Here is an 18,559-nt window from a genome sequence, read left to right as displayed (position 1 = left end):
TGGCAGTGTGGAGGAGCAGAGGGATCTGGGGGTTCATATTCACAGTTCATTGTAAGTTGCCTCACAGGTGGAAAGAGCAGTTAAGAAGGCCAATGGGATGTTGGCTTTCATAAATCGCGGGATTGAGTTTAAGAGCCGCGAGGTGATGATGCAGCTTTACAAAACTCTAGTTAGGCCACATTTAGAGTACTGTGTTCAGTTCTGGTCGCCTCATTATAGGAAGGATGTGGAGGCGTTGGAGAGGGTGCAGAGGAGATTTACCAGGATGCTGCCTGGATTAGAGAGTATTGAATATGAGGAGAGGCTTAAGGTGCTAGGGCTTTATTCACTGGAAAGGAGGAGGATGAGAGGAGACATGATAGAGGTATATAAAATATTGAGAGGAATAGATAGAGTAGACAGTCAGCGCCTCCTTCCCAGGGCACCAGTGCTCAAGACGAGAGGGCATGGTTTTAAGGTTATGGGTGGGAGGTTCAGGGGAGATGTGAGGGGGAGATTTTTCAGCCAGAGAATGGTTGGTGCATGGAATGCACTGCCTGGGGTGGTGGTGGAGGCAGATACATTGGACAGGTTCAAGAGCTTGTTGGATCGGCATATGGAGGAGTGTGGGATGGGGGGATATGCGGGAGGAAGGGGTTAGGTAGTGTGAGGGTGGTTTGATGGACGGCACAACATGGTGGGCCGAAGGGCCTGTTTTGTGCTGTATGGTTCTATGGTATTAAAGGTCGGCATGACATAGTGGGCCAAAGGGCCTGTATTGTGCTGTACTGTTCTATGTTCTCTGTGTTGTCTGAACCTACGTGTCTATGATGCTGCAGCAAGCAAGTTTTTCATTGTACCTGTACCTCACCGTACATGTGTGTATGACAATAAATGACATTGTCCAGGACCCTAAGCTAGCCCCTCTGTTATCCTCAAAATGTTGCCTGGGATCTTTACACCCTCAATTTAACACTTAACCGAAAGACAACACCTCCAACAGCACAGTGCTCCCTCCATACTGCAGTGGAGTGTGCACCTTGTATTTTGCGCACCTTTCATCAGGACTTGCTGTGTTTCCATCCCCATGTATGCTGTCTGGCCTGTGAATGTTTTGTAGTATCTTCTCTCTCCATTTCTGATTCCCAACATCCATGCTATTTTGCTCCTTGTGAGACTCCTCCTTTAAAAGGTCAATCCTATAATGTCCAGAGCTTCCCAACTGAAGTTGAGGAGAATCCATACTATCAAAGGCTGCACCAACAAGCCCAGCAGAACACTTCCAGAAGAAGTCACTGGAATGGCAAAGATTGCAGAAATGGGATTGAAATCCCCAAGGCTAATTCTGCCGGTGTGTACAGGATATACATACAGTGCTTAAAAATGGCTCAATGATGCTGAGTCTTACCAGTGGAACATCTGGCAGCTCCTGCTCTTTGACACTGCAGCAGGAGTCTTCTGATGTTGAATTTCTAGCACTGCAACAGGCCAGTCAATGCCTGTCATTACTTGTCCCAGGATCTTCTGCCGCACCCAATCCTGATTTCCTCACATTCACATCCACAGTTAAAGGAGAGTTAAATGTGAGGAAAGGACGTGCTAATCAGGATTGGGTGGGGCAGAAGATTCTGGGACAATTAATGACAGGCATTGACTGACCTGTTGCAGTGCTAGAAATTCCCACATATAACTATTCCGTGTTGTACACAGTTTCTCATGCTTTTCGTTCTCTTGGGTTTCTCCTGAATTTCCAATCAGATTTTAAAAGTCAAAAAGTCGAGTTTATTGCTACATGCACAGGTGCAATGAAAAACTTGTTTGCAGCAGCATCACAGGCACATAGCAGTAGAAACACAACATTCACAAAGAAAACATAAATTATACAAAGGAAAACACAATTAGGACAAAAAAAAAGCAAAGTCTATTATAGTGCACTTAAGTGACCATTTTGCGAGTTTTCACTAAACTGCACTGTAACATTACTTCATCTTTTGAATGCCTTCTGCTTACATCACCAGTGAATAGAGCTCCATCCTTCATAGCTGTCCCTGATGGTAATAATCCAGAATCCACTGATTTAATGCTTGCAGTGTGTGCATTTTGTTAGTCTTTATTCTCAGAGGTAGTTTTAACATATTTAACTAAATTGAGACCAAGAATTAAATCTGCACCCTTCATCAGCTTCACAGCCTGGTACCACTTAGGGCTTAACCCACAGAGACTAGTCCCTATTTTTATTCCCAAATCATGAACCTGTGGATAAACATCTGCCGTATCTTAAATCTTTCTTGTCTGATTAATGACCCTCCTGCCAATAGGGACAGCGTCTTCTCCTTTTGAAGATTTCCTGTTTCTGCTTCAGGGAGAGCACCAGCCCGTCCATGTCCATCATTTCATCCATCCTGCTTCCTCACCCTGGCCAATGACTTGCTTGGAGATAGAGCAACTGTGCTTAGTCAAGGCTGCTGGGAACTGGTCCTGATCACATACCTCGGGTCGACATTCCATTACGGAGCTATTTTTACCAGAGTGTTATAGACAAGCTATCTTAAGATAATTGATGAGTGAGCCAAAGGCAAGATGGGAAGATTTCTCTTTTTAACACAGCAAGTTGCGATGTCCTGTGGCAGCAGATTCAGTAGAGATATCCAAAAGAGAATTTGATAAATGCTTAAAGAGAAAAGAAAGTGCAGGACTTTGGGGATAAGGATAGAAAGTTGGACTGATTAGACAGCTCAATAAAAACAGGAAAAGTTGGAAATGTTTATTAAGGAAAAAGAAGCAGAAATAATATTTAAGGTTGGAGACCCTTCGATGGTTAGGTCTCTGACCTGAAGCATGAACTCTGTTTCTCTTTCCATAGATGCTGCCTGACCTGCTAACTATTCACACCATTTTCTGATTCTTGCTCATTTCAAGACGCTAGCACAGGCATAATGATCTCCTTCCTGACTCACCTGTTAAAAGCCGTTGGTAAATTGGTTTATTATTGTCACATGTACTGAGGTACAGTGAAAAACTTTGTTTTACATGCCATCCATACAGATCATTTCATTAGAACAGTGCATTGAGGTAGTACAAGGGAAAACAATAACAGAATGCAGAATATAATGTTATAGTTACAGAGGAAGTGCAGACATAAGGTGCAAGGCCATAATGAGGTAGATTGTGAGGTCAAGAGTCCATCTTATCATACAAGGGGACTGCTCAATCGTCTTATAAACATACCCTATTGAAATACTTAGTGAATATTTATTTGGTATATACATTTGTGGCAATGCTCTTTATCTGGTGGCTGGTTTAAATGCAGAGAGTCGGTGCCATGTAGCCAGATTTCTTGCTCTCTCATTGGCAGGCCTCGTAGCTCGTCCCTTGGTTCCTATGACGACGAGAGGGAAGAACTGACCCCAGCACAGATGACCCGGAGAATCCAGAACTTGAAGAAGAAAATCAGGAGGTTTGAGCAGAAATTCGAGGAAGAGAGGAGATATCGCGTAAGTCCTGTCAAAAGGCTGGAGAGAATGATGGAAGCCTTGTTCTGCTTTGTCTTGTCACAGAGTAGTACAGCATAGAAACAGGTCCTTTGGCCCATCGTATCCATGTCAACCATCAAATACCCATCCTGTTTAGCAGCAGTTGTCTTCCATGACCTTTTATACAGTCTTTCTTAGTTATTGTTGTGACGTAGGATACATGCATTCAATGGAGTGTTGACTGATGCTCCTCTTGGCATTTATTTTAGCAAGTGTGATAACACACTTCTGGATTTTTATTCATTTACATAATACAGTCAGCATTTGTTGTCCATTCCTTGAGTAGGAGGTAGAGCCAGCGCCTTGAACCGCTGGTGAAGGTGCTGTTGAGTTCCAGGATTTAGACAGCGGCAATAAAAGAACAGTGTTATATTTCCAAGAAGGCATGGTGTGTAACCTGGAGGGTACCCTGCAAGGAGTGGTGTTCCCATGTGTCTGCTGCCCTTGTCCTCAGAGCTGGTGGAGGTCACGGATTTGGAGGTGCTGTCGAAGAAGCCTTAGTTGTTTGCTGCAGTGCTCTTTAAAAATGGCACACACTGCGGCCACAGTGCAGAGAGAAAAATGTTGAATAGAGGTGGATGGGGTTTACCAAGCAAGGGGCTGCTATATCAAGCCTATGAATGAGTTGTATCAGACCAGGCGGGTGGAAAGTATCCTATCATGCTCCACACTTGCCTTGCAGATGGAAGGATGTTGGGGATCAGGAGGGTAATTGGTTTATTATTGTCACATGTACTGAGATACAGTGAAAAACTTTGTTTTGCATGCCATCCATACAGATCACTCCAAACGTAAGTACATTGAGGTAGTGCAAATGGAAAAGCAATAATGCAGAATATAGTGCTACAGTTACAGAGAAAGCGCAGTACAAGTAGACAAATAAGATGCAAGGGCCATGACGAGGTAGATTGAGAGATAAGGAGTTTTGTCCTGCGTGGTTTAAAATAAAAACAGAAAATGTCGGAAATATGACATAACTATTTCTCTTCCCAAAGAGCGGTCTGACCTGCTGAATATTTCCAGCATTTTCTGGTTTTAGTTTAGATTTCCAGCATTTCTGCTTGTTCACTTTTGTCCTTGGTGCCTTGATAAAATCAGCAGGTTCAGTGTGAGGTGTTGGGCCCGCTGATTGTGCAGGTCTCACTAAACCTCTCCTCTGGCTCCTTAAACTGCTGTCATTTTGCGTTCATTTGTCAGAGCCCAGGCTGATGGACTTCCAGCAAACAGTGAGGTGTTTCTTCTTGTCCTGACGTTTTCCCCAATCTCTAAACCAGCAATGTTTTATTCCTTCAACTCCTCAGCCTTCACACAGTGACAAAGCCACAAACCCCGAAGTGCTAAAATGGATGAATGAACTCGCCAAACTTCGCAAGCAACTGAAAGGTAATATGGCCTCCAGAGCCATTCCCCTCGATCTCTCTGCAACCAACCATTTTAACCGTGCCGTGTCCCCAAGACTCCTTTGGCTCAATTTATCGGGCACTCAGGGTAAGGCACCTTGGGACATTTTTCTCACATTGCAGGAGTGGAAGGTGATTTCTAAAATATTTCTCCACTGAAGCACCTGGAACCATTTCTTCACTTGCCCCAACCATCTCAAATAGCCATCCAGCACCTCAATTTTCCTTCCTCACCCTACCCCCTGCACCATCCTGTACTGTGGTCAGAAATACCTCTGTTAAGTAGCCTATTACGGAGACACCCAAATATTTTACACTCAGTCCACATTATCCACCAGTTTCTAATCCACAGATCCACATACGCATGAGGTCTGCTCCAGCCCCATCTTGAGATTTTTGAATATAGAGTCAAAGACATCATCATAGAATTGTACAGCATAGAAACAGGCCCTTTGGCCCACAGCATCTATGCACACCATCATGCCTCTCTATACCAATCCCACCTGCCTGCATTAATTCCATTTCCCTCTCTGCCTTGTCAGATGTGTCTCAAATGTTGTTATTGTTCCTGCTTCCTCCACCTCCTCTGGCAACTCAATATATATGAATGCATGTCCACATTGAGGAACCAATCATTGTCTGTATAAATATAATGATTAATGCCCATACCACTTGTGTCAAGTGACTCCCCACTGTGCACTGTTCTAATAGAGAGCAGTCTTTATTAAGACAACTTGCACCAGTGATTTCAAAACCCATCATTACTTGTCAGCTTCAATGGATATAGTTTGTGAGCTAATAACCTTTTTAAGTATTTAAAGTGTTTATTGATTTAATGCTTTTAGAACATTACAAGGGCATATTTATGTTTATTTGAGGGGTGTGTTGGATACAAAGAAGTGTCCATGTGTTTTCCTACCTGTGGGAAGTTCGTTCCCCTTTCTCTCATAGATAACGAGGACTTGATGTATTCTGCTGAATCCCATCAGGTTCCCTCCGCCATCAGATTTCTGAATGGTTTATGAACACTACCTCGTTATTCCTTTATTTTGCACTATTTATTTATTTTGTAATTTATAGTAATTTTATGTCCTTGCACTGTACTGCTGCCGCAAAACATCAAGTTTCACGTCAGGTAAGTCGGTGATAATAAGTCTGATTCTGATTTCCCCCTCCTCCCTCACTCACCAGAAACTGAATGGAGAGCAAGCCACTTTTGGTTTTCTGTTGGGCTAAAGAAGCTGGGGCTGTTCTCCTTGAAACAAAGCAGGAGAGAGGAGATTTGATCCGAGTGGACAAGCTTGTGATAGGTTTAGAGAAAGTGAACAGAGTGAAGCCACAAGACTCAAGAAGCATGGGGGCAGGTGTAAAATTTTGGGTAAAAAGGTCGAGGGATAATATGAGGAAAAATTCTAAGTGAAGAACAGTTATGATCTGGAACTCAATTCCCGTCTGGGTACTGGAAACAGAATCAAGTTGAGACTTCAAGGGGGAATTGGAGGGGAATTTGAAGACAAAATATTTTGCAGCAATATGTGGAAAGATAAGATATCTTTATTAGTCACATGTACACTGAAACACACAGTGAAATGCATCTTTTGCGTAGAGTGTTCTGGGGGCAGCCCGCAAGTTTCGCCACGCTTCCGGCACCAACATAGCATGCCCACAATTTCCTAACCTGTACACCTTTGAAATGTGGGAGGAAACCGGAGCACCCAGAGGAAACACACACAAGCACGGGGAGAACATACAAACTCCTTACAGCGGCGGGAACTGAACTTGGTCGCTGGCACTGTAAAGCGTTGCGCTAACCGCTACACTACTGTGCCTGCAAGGAATTGGCCTGGTGAAGTCGCTCTCGTCTGAGCTAGCATACACTCAATGGGATGAATGGTCTTCATCAGTCTGTAATGAACACATCGTGTTGCTTAGTTTGGTGAACCCCCTGCCCAATCACGTTCCCACTCTGCACCCGGGATTAATCAGCTGATTATTTCTCCAAAGCATATCCTTGTCCGAGATCTTCTGCACATTGGTCGCTGTTCAGTTTCAATCATTTTTCTTGTGTTGTGCGTCTGCGGCAGACACGAAGCTGAAGGTGTCCGAGGAAGACGTCATCCCCCAGATGAGGCAGCGCAGCAACACCCTGCCCAAGAGCTTCGGGTCGCAGCTGGAGAGGGGTCCGGAGAAGGAGCAGGACAAGAAGCAGGAGGTGGCGGAGAAGGTGCAGAGGCCCTCAGTGGAGACGACACTCGACACCATCCTGAAGAAGCTGCAGGAGAAACGTGCCGAGGTGAACCGCCCTGAAGATATAAAGGTAACCAATGAGTCATAACCATCTCCACAGTGCCCCGCTGCCAATAACAACCCAGTGTTGCACACTCCGTTTTTCATGATGGACTGGGCTGCGTTCACAACTCTCTGCAATTTCTTGCAGTCTTGGGCAGAGCAGTCGGCATACTGAGTTGTGATGCATTCGGATAGCTTTATTCCTCCTTTACTTTCATTCCTTCTGGTTACATTACAGCCAGTGAAATATGTTTGGCAGTACGGCCACTATAGGACACAAAAAAAGTGTTGTATAAATTGCAGGCTTGTTCTCCCTGACTTGTCGGATGGTCAGGGCAGGAGGCAATTACTGTGGCAACCAACATCGATAATGATCAGTTGACTAGAAAGTTTCCATGGTAACTTCTGACCCCATAGGAACGATTGTCCGAGTTAAAAGTTTTGTAACCATGTCTCCTTCCCTCTTTCTGTCTGCTACCTCACTACCCCAGCTGCTATGCTAGTCCCCTGTTCTACAGTAAGACTTGGTCTTCAATATTGTGCCAACGAGGAGGGGCATTAAAGTTGAGTTTCCACTGGGCAATGGGAAGCAGGTGCAGATAGTGAACTGACCACCATAGTGTTGGTAAATTGGTATATTATTGTCCCATGCACCGAGGTACAGTGAAAAGTTTGTCTTGCATACGTTCATACAGATCAATTCATTACACAGTGCACTGAGGTAGTACAGGGTAAAAACAATAACAGAATACAGAATAAACTGTAACAGCTTCAGAGAAAGTGCAGTGCAGGCAGGCAATAAGGTGCAAGGTCATAACGAGGTAGATTGTGAGGTCAAGGGTCCATCTTATCGTACTAGGGGACTGTTCAATAACAGTGGGATAGAAGCTGTCCTTGAGCCTGGTGGTACGTGCTTTCAGGCTTTTGTATCTTCTGCCTGATGGGAGAAGAGAGAATGTCTGGGGTGGGAGGGGTCTTTGATTATGCTGGCTGCTTTACCAAGGCAGCGAGAAATGTAGACAGAGTCCATGGAGGGGAGGAGAGGCCATTTAACACTACCGCAAGTTTCCTTTCCTGTTGAAATGTCAGCAGAACTGAAAACTGCAAACAGTGGACAATGGGGGAGCCATTTCTTCGTCACTGCTTTTGGCATTCCTCCCGTGTACTCAGCTCAGTCAGCTGGTTGGTGGTTCAGATAGGACGTTGCTCGTGTGCATTCACCAAGGTGTCTGTCTCCCTGAACAGGACATGACCCGAGACGAGATAGCTAACGAGAAGGTCGCCCTCCAGAAGGGGCTTCTGTACTACGAGAGCATCCACGGGAGACCGGTAGGTGTTTTCTGCACATTACTTGCCACATGGAGATGGGCCATTCAGCCCATCTGATCCCTACCTCTGCTTAAGCATTGTTCTTCCAGCCACACCTCACCTGACCCTGCTGACGTTCTTTCACCTCCAGCTTCCCCTTGCAAGTATCTTTGCCGGGCACTCCAACCCCCGCTGTGGGAGCGACTTCCATCTTCTCACCACCTTCTCCTGAATTCCCATTGCATTTATCCAAGATTAACAGCTCCTTGTTTTGGACTCAACAAATGGATATATTTTTACCTCTTCTCTGATGATCCCTTGATGACTTTCAAAAAGAAAAGTGCCCTAATGTCTCAACTCGAACTATTCAATTGTGGCATCGAGCTCTTAACAATGCTTTTTGCAACTTCAGCAGCCCTCGACATTGTATTCATCACGGGGCACCAGAGTTGGGTACAGTTTTCTTGACCAAGATTCTGTGCACCGTGCATTTAGCACCTCCCATGTCACACCAGATCAACAGGAAGCCAGGCTGGGGAGATGGCTCCAGGCCACACGGGCATATAGGTGGAAGAAGCTCAGCCCATGTTCCATCTCCTGCGATCTGCCGCAGGGCTCCTGACTTTCTAATTATGACAGGATTGGAGTCCGGAAGTATAAATGTCTCACTGCAGTTTTACAGGGACTTGCTGAGATTGCAGCTGGAGCCTTGTGCACAGTTTTGGTTTCCCTACCTAAAACAGGCTATTCCTGACATCGAGGGAAAGCAGTGATGTTTCACGAGACTGTTTCCAGGGACACGTGAGGAGAGATTGTGTGGATTAGGCCAGAATTTAGAAGAATGGGAAGAGATCTCACTGAAACTGTAATAATAAGAAAAATCTTAAAAGGGCTGAACAGGGTAGATGGAGAGAGACTTTCCCCTGACTGAGGAGCATGGAACACCAATCAAGGTATCAAGAGTAAGTGGTAGGTGTTCAGGACTGAGATGAGGAGAAATTTCTTCATTCGGAGGGCAGCGGATCTTTAAATTATCTAGTCTGCAGTCATTGAGTTAATTCAAAACAGATCGACAGATTTCTGTACATCAAAGGGAATCAAGAGATTTGGGGATTGTGCAGGAAAATGAAGCTGAGGTTAGATCAGCCAGGATTTTGGTGAATAGTGGAGTCGGCTCGAAGGACCAAACGGTCTCCTGCTCCTGTTTCCCATGTTCTTCGTCTGACACATGGCAACAGCTTCTCTGGTCTGCCCAAAACTTGTTGATCTTCCAACACAGCCAGATGTCCGTAAGGGAATGCCGCTGACTGGGGGATGCACTGGAGCTCGGTGCAGCCAACGCAAAGTTTCTGTGAGGAAGGACGACAGTCTAGGCTCCTTCCACTGATGGACACTGAGTGGCTGAATCCGGTGGAGAAGCCCCTTAAACAGCAGAAGGGTGTATCACCCCAGGGGGCCACATGAGTGGCAGTGGTGCTTTGTTTAAAAATGCGTTAACACGACTGAATGCATTGACCCAATGATACTAAGATTGTAAAGAGTTTTACACCATGTTTATTCTTTAGTATATTTTTTTTATTATTCATAAAGTTTATTTTTGAAATTTAAAAAAAACACCTCCGAGGTTGAAGGCTTTAGTTGGTGCTGATTCTATCACTCCCTGGAGCGTCAGAGGCTGAGGCATGACCTTACAGAGATTTATAAAATCATGAGGGGAATAGATAAGGTGGATGGTCACGTTTTTTTTCCCAGGGTGAGGAGAGTCTAAAACTAGAGGGCATAGGTTTAAGGTGAGAGGGGAAAGATTTAAAAGGGATCTCGGGCAACCTTTTCTACACATAAGGTGGTGGGTATATGGAATGAGCTGCCAGAGGAAGCTGTAGAGGCAGGTATGATTACAATATTTAAAAGACATTTAAATAGATACCTAGATTAGAGGGATATGGGCCAAATACAGGCAAATGGGACTAGCTTAGGTAGACAACTTGGTCGGCATGGACAAGTTGGGCCGAAGGACCTTTTCTCCGTGCTGTATAACTCTGACTCTAATTGGCTTTTGGCATCACAGCCCAACAATGTTTCTAATGATGCTATTTCCCATTGACACTAATCAGTTAATTCCCCAAAGTCTTTGCTCCTTTCTTTGAAGCATTTCCTGAATTCTGGAAGTTGAAAGTTTTTTGAACCATCTTTTGCATTTTAGTTAATCAGGTGATAAACTCACCAGATGACAGTTGCCTCTTGTTTGGTGTTTTGGTATTGGTTTATTATTGTCACTTGTACCGAGGTACAGTGAAAAACTTGTCTTGCATACCGATCGTACAGGTCAATTCATTACACAGTGCAGTTACATTGGGTTAGTACAGAGTGCATTGAGGTAGTACAGGTAAAAACAATAACAGTACAGAGTAAAGTGTCACAGCTACAGAGAAAGTGCAGTGCAATAAGGTGCAAGGTCACAACAAGGTAGACCGTGAGGTCATAGTCCATCTCATCGTATAGGGGAACTGTTCAATAGTCTTATCACAGTGGGGTGGAAGCTGTCCTTAAGCCTGGTGATTCATGCCCTCAGGCTCCTGTATCTTCTACCTGATGGGAGAGGAGAGAAGAGAGAATGTCCCAGGTGGGTGGGGTCTTTGATTATCCTGGCTGCTTCACCAAGACAGCGAGAGGTAAAGACAGAGTCCAAGGAGGGGAGGCTGGTGTCCATGAGGCTGGTTTGCTTGTCAAGTCCTGACTCGTGATGCAGTCCCGACTAGAAACCTGACATCCCGACTTATTTACAGGTCACAAAGGTGGAGAGACAGATAATGATGCCGCTTTACGATCGATACCGTCTGGTGAAGCAGATTCTGTCCCGGGCAAACACCATCCCTGTCATTGTAAGTAAACGTGTGAGGGTCGCAGAAGTTGCCGTGGGTGATGGGCCTGGCACTTAGCCCCGGACCAACGGACAGAAGTCTGGTCCAGAGGCTGACAGCCATGACATCTGGTTGGGAGAGGGGAGGGAGGGGGGTGACAGGTGTGGTATCAGGCCTCAGGAGTGGACTGGTGTGGAGTCCTTCCTAGGGACGACAGGTCTAGGAGCCAGTCTGTTTTTTTATTGAAGTTACAGCTATGAAATGAATTCAAACTACAGGTTGAATCTCTATAACAATGTGTTTTATAATTTTACCACGGTGTTTTGACAGTGATGTTATGTTTTGACTGTAAATCACAAATGAGGGATCCGTTCAGATTCTCCCCTGGTGTGACCTTGCCTCTTCCCATATCTGCTCCCAGAGACTCATTCTGTGACCTGTTGCTCCTTATAAGGATGAAACCTTGGAAAGTCCCTTCAGGAAGCCTGTAAACCTGCAGTTTTCCCGCCCCGCGATTTCACTGAGCAGGAATCCAGGGGTCTTATGATTGTCCCCAGAACACTCTTCAATCCCAGCTACTGGATTCCCAAGCTGATAATTCTGTGCCTTGCCTTGACATTTTTAGTTGGTGGAAGGATTAGGGGTGTGGCCAGATACCCATATTTGGACTGCTTGGACCAAGCGACAGAGTTTAGAACTGATCTCCTTCCATGCAATCTGGTCCTTGGATCCCAGTCAATGCAGAACCTTTTGTAACTTGTATTTGCTGTTGCATCCTGTTTGATTTTTGATGGCCCCATGAGCTTCCTGGTAAGTTGGATATTCTCGTCCCTATTGCCTGTGTACACAGGGACACTAGGTGGCCATTCTACCCATTAAGCCTATTCTACAACTGGATCATGGCATATCTGTATCTTAAGTCCATCTGTCTGCCTGGCTCGTAACCCAGTGTGTTATGCACGTTGGGTGCTTAAAGGATGTCTCGTACCTTGAGAAGTTGGCAAAATAGCTGGGGAATTGAAACGTGAAAAGAAGCTCCTCTCAAATCAAAGCTGGGATATCCTGATTCAGCATCGTAGGGTCTGAGGGCTGACAGTCTTATGGGTGTGGTGAGTGGGGTCTCGTGCCTGGTTATGGGTAACAAGTGCTTTCAGCAAATGGATTTACACTTCTTTCATTGCCACTCGCTTTGTTGTCTGTCAGGAGTGGGAGCTGACTGGGTGAGCAGAATTGCGAGGTTTCTAGAGGTGACCATGTAAAGCAAGAAATTATGCTCACTCCCTCCCTCCTCGACCCCCGCGCCCCCCAAAAGCAAACAGATGTTTCCTTTTGTTCTTTTCATACTACCATGTTTCCTTATGACAAAGTAGGAGACCATTTGGCCCATCGAGTCTATGCCAGCTGACAAGGCAATCCCATTCCCCCACTAATTTTTCCTGTAACCTATTCTCCTGATATTCCTATCAACTCCCACCCCCTCCGGATTTTACCACTTGCCTCTGCACGAGGGACAATTTACAGCGTCAGTTGACCTCCCAACCCACACAACTTGGCGACATGGGAAGAAACTAGAGCACCCGGAGGAAGCCCGCACTGTCACGGGGGAGCATGCAAACTCTACACAGGCAACACTGAAGGTCAGGATTGAACCCAAGTCGCTGGAGCTGTAAGGCAGCAACTCTTCTGGCTGCCGTCATTTCATCTCCCATCCCCTTCCCTTTTTACTTTTCCCTTCGTCTGTATCCATTTCACCTTGAACGTAAGCTGGTCCTGGTGAGGGCTTGCAGCAGACCCACTGCCCCTCCCTCTCTCTGCTGAGGCTGGTTGTGGTGTGACAAATGAGCTACAGATGGGACGGGCGCTAGGGTCTGGTGTCGACCTGAACAAATATAACCTGCCTGTTAACACCCACCACAGGGTTCCCCTTCGAGCAAGCGGCGAAGCCCTTTGCTGCAGCCAATAATCGAGGGCGAAACAGCTTCCTTCTTCGAGGACTTAAAGGTGAAACCCTCCCTCCCAACCCACCCCAACCGCTGACTAATCACTGATTTCTGCAGTTGCAATCCCGTTGATTTCCTTGATTGTTATCATGCTGAATGATTGTGTGTTCTGCCTGCCAGTAAATACTGAGAATCATTAATAGCGATGAGCAGGCTCTAACCTGATCTGATTTTGCGATGGCTTAATGACACCCTAATCAAAAGCACAGGCATGAAGTGATGCTGATTTGATGCTTCCTGAAAGGATGGTTTTGGACTGAAGATAGCAGGAAGAGATTGCTAGCTCCAGCAAGACTCCCACTCCCTTGCCCTCCTTATGCCTAGAAACTTATCTCTGGTAGACACAAGGGACTGCAGATGCTGGAATCCAGAGCAAAATATAAAATTCTGGATTAACTCAACGGATCAGGCAGCGTCCGTGGAGAGAAATGCACAGTTGATGAGCTTGAGTCGACATTCAGGAGCTCCTGGTTATCAGCCATTTTAATTCCCCTCCCTGTCCCCACACCGACCTGCCTGTCCTCGGCCTCCTCCACTGCCAGGGTGAGGCTAAACGTAAACTAGAGGAACAGCACCTCATATTCCACCTGGGTAGTCTACAACCCGACGGCATGAACATAGAATTCTCCAACTTTAGGTAACCTGTTCCCCCGCCTCCTGATCTATCCAGTTCTTCTTGCAGCCCCTCCCCCACTGTTCCCATCTGCCCTCCCCACCTCCCTTATTCGGTTCCATGCTCCACCTTCCTCTCCTACCAGATCCCATCATCTGTTGCCTCCCCCATCACCTCCCAGCTTCTGGCATTATTTCGACTCTTCCCTCTTCCATCTGCTTCGTCTGTCCCCCTCACCTGGATCCACCTATCACCCGCCAGCTCTTGCTACACTCCTTCCCCTCACCTCTTTGTACTGGCCATCTCTATTTCTCAATCCAGATGAAGGGTCTCGACCCGAAACGTCAACTGTCCGTTCCCCTTCACAGGGATATTTAAGAGACTCTTAGATAGACACATGAATGATAGAAAAATAAGGGGCTATGTGGGAGGGAAGGGTTAGATAGATCTTAGAGCAGGATAAAATGTCTGCACAACATTGTGGGCCGAAAGGCCTGTACTGTACTGTAGTGTTCTATGTCTATGTCTAGATGCTGCCTGACCCGCTGAGTTCCTCCAGCATCTTGTTTTTCGAACTTATCTCTAGTAGTCATGCTAAACACACTTTTTGATAGCAGTGTATTCTGCCTGGGAAATTTGGTTCTATTGAAGGATATTTAGCTCGAGTGACTAGCAATAAATTTCTAGGCACTTTGTTTTCAGAATAATTGGCAGTAGCTGCCATAGCACCCTATATGATATAAAGTTATTATTGCTGGAATATGTATAAACCTTTGGTTCTTTCAATTAATGTCAATGCTTGCTTAAGGACAGTGATTTTGCAATAAGAAACTGATGCTGTTGGCCATGTGACCAGCAGGATATCATCCCTAAGGTGAGGTAATCCAGACAATAGAGAAGAAAAAAACGTGTAGGAACTCCCAAAGCACCAGTGATGTACCTTTTTATGAAATGAAATTCTAATGTTGGACCATGCATACCATAACCTACCATGAAATATTTCAAGAGGTTTTTTATTTCTTGGTATAAAATAATAAATGTGTTGTAGTTGAGTAAAAAATTAATAATTTGGCACATTGACTGAATATTAAAGCCTTTGGAGAACAGAAGGAAACAGAATAGGGCACAAACCCCTCAAACCTACTCCACCATTCAATAAAGTGACACTGGCACTTGGTCCCTGCATCATTGCAAAGTGTAGGATTTCCCAGATATGCACCTGCCTGAAATCATCCTCGGTCTCCTCTATTTAACACACACTGCAGTAGCCCCTGCTCATCGCAGTTGCTGCCACAATTCAGTGCCACTAACTTAATGGAAGCCAATTTTGGGAGCAGAGTTCAGTGTCCATCTGCTTGACAGTATGTTTGGAACAAGTGACTGAGGACAAATAACTATCCAATACTTAAGAGCTGTCCCCTTCTGAGCTGTAATCATAGAGCCATACAGCACCAAAATAGGCTCTTCAGCCCATTATGTCCATGTTGACCAAGTATCTGTCTATTCTAATTCCATTTACTAGCACTTAGTCCACAGCGTCAATGCCTTGGAAATGCAAGTGTTCATGCAGATATGTTTTAAATGCCTCTAGCTGCCTCCACCACCACCTCAGCCAGTGCATATGAGATTCCAGCCATCCTCTTGGTGAAAAAAAATTCTTCTTCGGATCTACCCCTGTTGAACCACTGTTTCCTCAAACCTAAGCCCTCTTTAGACGTCTCTGCATTGGGAAACATTTCTCACTGTCCACCCTGTCTGTGCCCCTTGTAATTTTGTATATCACTGTCAGCTCTGCCTCCTCTGCTCCAAGGAAAACAAACCCAGCATCTCCAGTCTCACTAACACTACATCCCAGGCAACATCCTGGTGAATCTTCCCTGCACCCTCCCCAGTGCAATCACATCCATCTATAAGCAGAGTTGTTGGCACAGGACCTGACACGGTCAGTCGTCCAGATGTGGCTTGTAAGAGAGCAGAGTCTCTCATCTCCCCATTCATCCCACATACCCCAACCCCTCCACACAAATCCCACACAACTTTGCCAAGAGGGAGAATGTTGATTTTTGTTTTCCATTTTATCCTGCTTAATTTGCTTAGCCTGCTGCCCCTCCCCACCAAAAACACCTGCCAAGTCCAAACTTTTCTTGCCTTTCATTTGCGGTTGGTGATTCTGCAGGGAACAATGCACGGGCTCTGCTAAAACCAGTCTTAGGCAGTGTGCAGTGTTCTTGCCAGAGCAGCTTGCTGAAGCCCTTGTGTGTGCGGTTTGAAGATTTCCCGAACACGAGAGTGTTGCTGGTTACAGCCAACTAGATCAAGATCTTTATTAGTCACGTGTTCATCGAAACACACAGTTAAAACATCTTTTGCATAGAGTGTTCTAGGGGGCAGCCCGCAAGTGTCGCCACGCTTCCGGCGCCAACATAGCATGCCCACAACTTCCTAACCTGTACGTCTTTGGAACGTGGGAGGAAACTGGAGCACCCGGAGGAAACCCACGCGGTCACGGGGAGAACGTACAAACTCCTTGCAGACAGTGGCCGGAATTGAACCCGGGTCACTGGCACTGTAAAGCATTACGCTAACCACTACACTACCATGCCTGCCAGTCGAGCAGACGGTGACTTCAGTAACCACCGATACTCTCCAGTTAGCTACTGAGCGACAGGCAGAAGTACTGATCAGAATGCTGGCTCTAATCAACTAAATACAAGAGCAGAAAATGCTGGAAACACTCTGCAGGTCAGTCAGCAGCTGTGGAAAGAGAAACAAATTTAACATTCTGGCTTGGAGACTTGACCTGAAATGTTTCTCTTTCCACAGATGCTGCCTGACCTGCTGAGTGTTTCCAGCATTTTCTGTTTTTATTCTGGATTTTCACCATCTGCTGTCCTTTTGATTTTGAATAGCCTATCATCTCCTTTGTCAGGCTTACTAAATGCACTCTCGGTGTGGTTACCATGTGGTAATGATGTCAAGACCGTGAAGTTTCAATTAGCCAGCTGAATAATAGTTTTGACTAAATGCTAAATGTTGGTATCAAATAGGTTACTTATCTGTAAAAAAAAATACACATCCATTAATATCCACTCAATAAAATCACTTCATTGTGATTGCAGATGTGTGAACAGCACAAAGAAAAAGAATCATCAAGCTTTTTAAAGAGAATGCTCTATTTGGATATTGTTTCATCTGTTTTTAAACTACATTAGTAATGTCTGTAGCAGAAGCTCAAAGAGGGCCCTCCCCTCCGTCAAACTCTGAGGTAACAGCTGTGCCTCGGATCGCTTTTGAATCAGGAGGTCATGGGTGTGAGTGCTGCCCTGGGTCCTAAGGTCCGCACTGGCAGTGCCAGCACAGCGTGGAGGCTGGTGTGTCAACCATCAGATGAAACGGTAACCTGAGGCCTCATCTAGCTCTCTCACATGGATGTAAAAGACCTCCTGGTGCTTGGAGAAAAGAACAATGGGGGGATGATGCCATCTCAATTTTCATTCACTGAAGTCACCAAGACTGGTCATGTATCGCTTTGTCAAATGAATGTTGGAGCTGCCAGTATCTATCCTGATTCCCAGTCAAAGGTGATTCTCATTCCAGTAGCGAGTCAACTGGGCTGTGCCAAGATTTTCAGGTGCATCTGAACTGCCGAATGGTAGGAGGCCTTTAAAACCCATAATATCTATCATTATTTTTATCCATAAGAGTCGTACAGCACGGAAACACTCTCTTAGGCCCAACTGGTGCCCATCCAAGCTAGTTCCATTTGGACCATAACCTTCTAACCCTTTCCTATCCAAGTACCTGTGCAACTGTCTTTTAAAAGTTGTTATTGTACGTGCCTCAACCACTTCCTCTGGCAGCTCACTCCACATACGTTCTATGTGTTTTAAAAAAAAAGCTGCCCCTCAAGTTGCTCGGAAATCTCTCCTCTCACCTTAAACCTATGCCCTCTAGTTCTTGATTTCCCCAACCCTGGGAAAAAAGCCTGAGTGCACTCGCCCTATCTATGCCCCTCGTGATTTTATATATCTCTGTAAGGTCACCTCCTACACTCCAAGGAAAGTCCTAGCCTATCTAACCTCTCCCTATAACTCAATCCCTCGAGTCTTGACAACATCTATAGAACAGGGAAAATCAATACAAAGCAGCAAACATCATTTGTTGCTCCAGATTCCAGCATCTGCGGTCTCTTTTAACCTTGAGCTCTGAGCAGACAATTCAGGGAGTCAGGGACTCCAGTAGATGTGGATCAAAGGAGAAAGGTGATCCAAGTCTCAAAGCCTACATGGTGATGGGGAGTCCAGGCAAGGCTTGGGGCCTGGAGATAGTTTCCCCGATGAGGCAGAAACAAGGGTCTCCTGGTTACTAGGCTGGTCTTCCCCACAGTCACAACCCCACTCTCAGACCTTAACCCACTACCAGATCCATATTAGAGGGATCTGAATCTCATTTGCTTATCTGGAAACTTGGGACGGGGGGAATGATGGGCAGCTGACCTCGGGCCGATTTTACCGGACATGTCGAACTTGCAAACTAACTGCAGTGGAGAAGTTTGCCGCTTCTGGCAATTCAGCCA

The 18,559-nt window shown here is 45.6% G+C and overlaps 1 protein-coding gene across 9 annotated transcripts in view; it reads left to right on the top strand.

Annotated features, from left to right (window-relative positions):
* Positions 1-18,559, top strand: part of fam13a (family with sequence similarity 13 member A) — a 252,848-nt gene that overhangs the window by 221,902 nt on the left and 12,387 nt on the right. For 8 of the 9 annotated variants that reach the window (XM_052009895.1, XM_052009890.1, XM_052009901.1 and 5 more), the window contains 6 exons: positions 3,335-3,473; positions 4,814-4,895; positions 6,997-7,229; positions 8,447-8,530; positions 11,296-11,391; positions 13,288-13,371. In XM_052009895.1, the coding sequence (XP_051865855.1) occupies positions 3,335-3,473; positions 4,814-4,895; positions 6,997-7,229; positions 8,447-8,530; positions 11,296-11,391; positions 13,288-13,371 (718 nt within the window). The remainder of the gene's footprint in view (positions 1-3,334; positions 3,474-4,813; positions 4,896-6,996; positions 7,230-8,446; positions 8,531-11,295; positions 11,392-13,287; positions 13,372-18,559) is intronic. The other variant, XM_052009913.1, reaches the window with a different exon arrangement.

This window comes from Pristis pectinata, chromosome 2, assembly GCF_009764475.1.
Source record: "Pristis pectinata isolate sPriPec2 chromosome 2, sPriPec2.1.pri, whole genome shotgun sequence".
Taxonomy (NCBI): domain Eukaryota; kingdom Metazoa; phylum Chordata; class Chondrichthyes; order Rhinopristiformes; family Pristidae; genus Pristis; species Pristis pectinata.
This window is presented reverse-complemented; position numbering and strand designations above follow the sequence as displayed.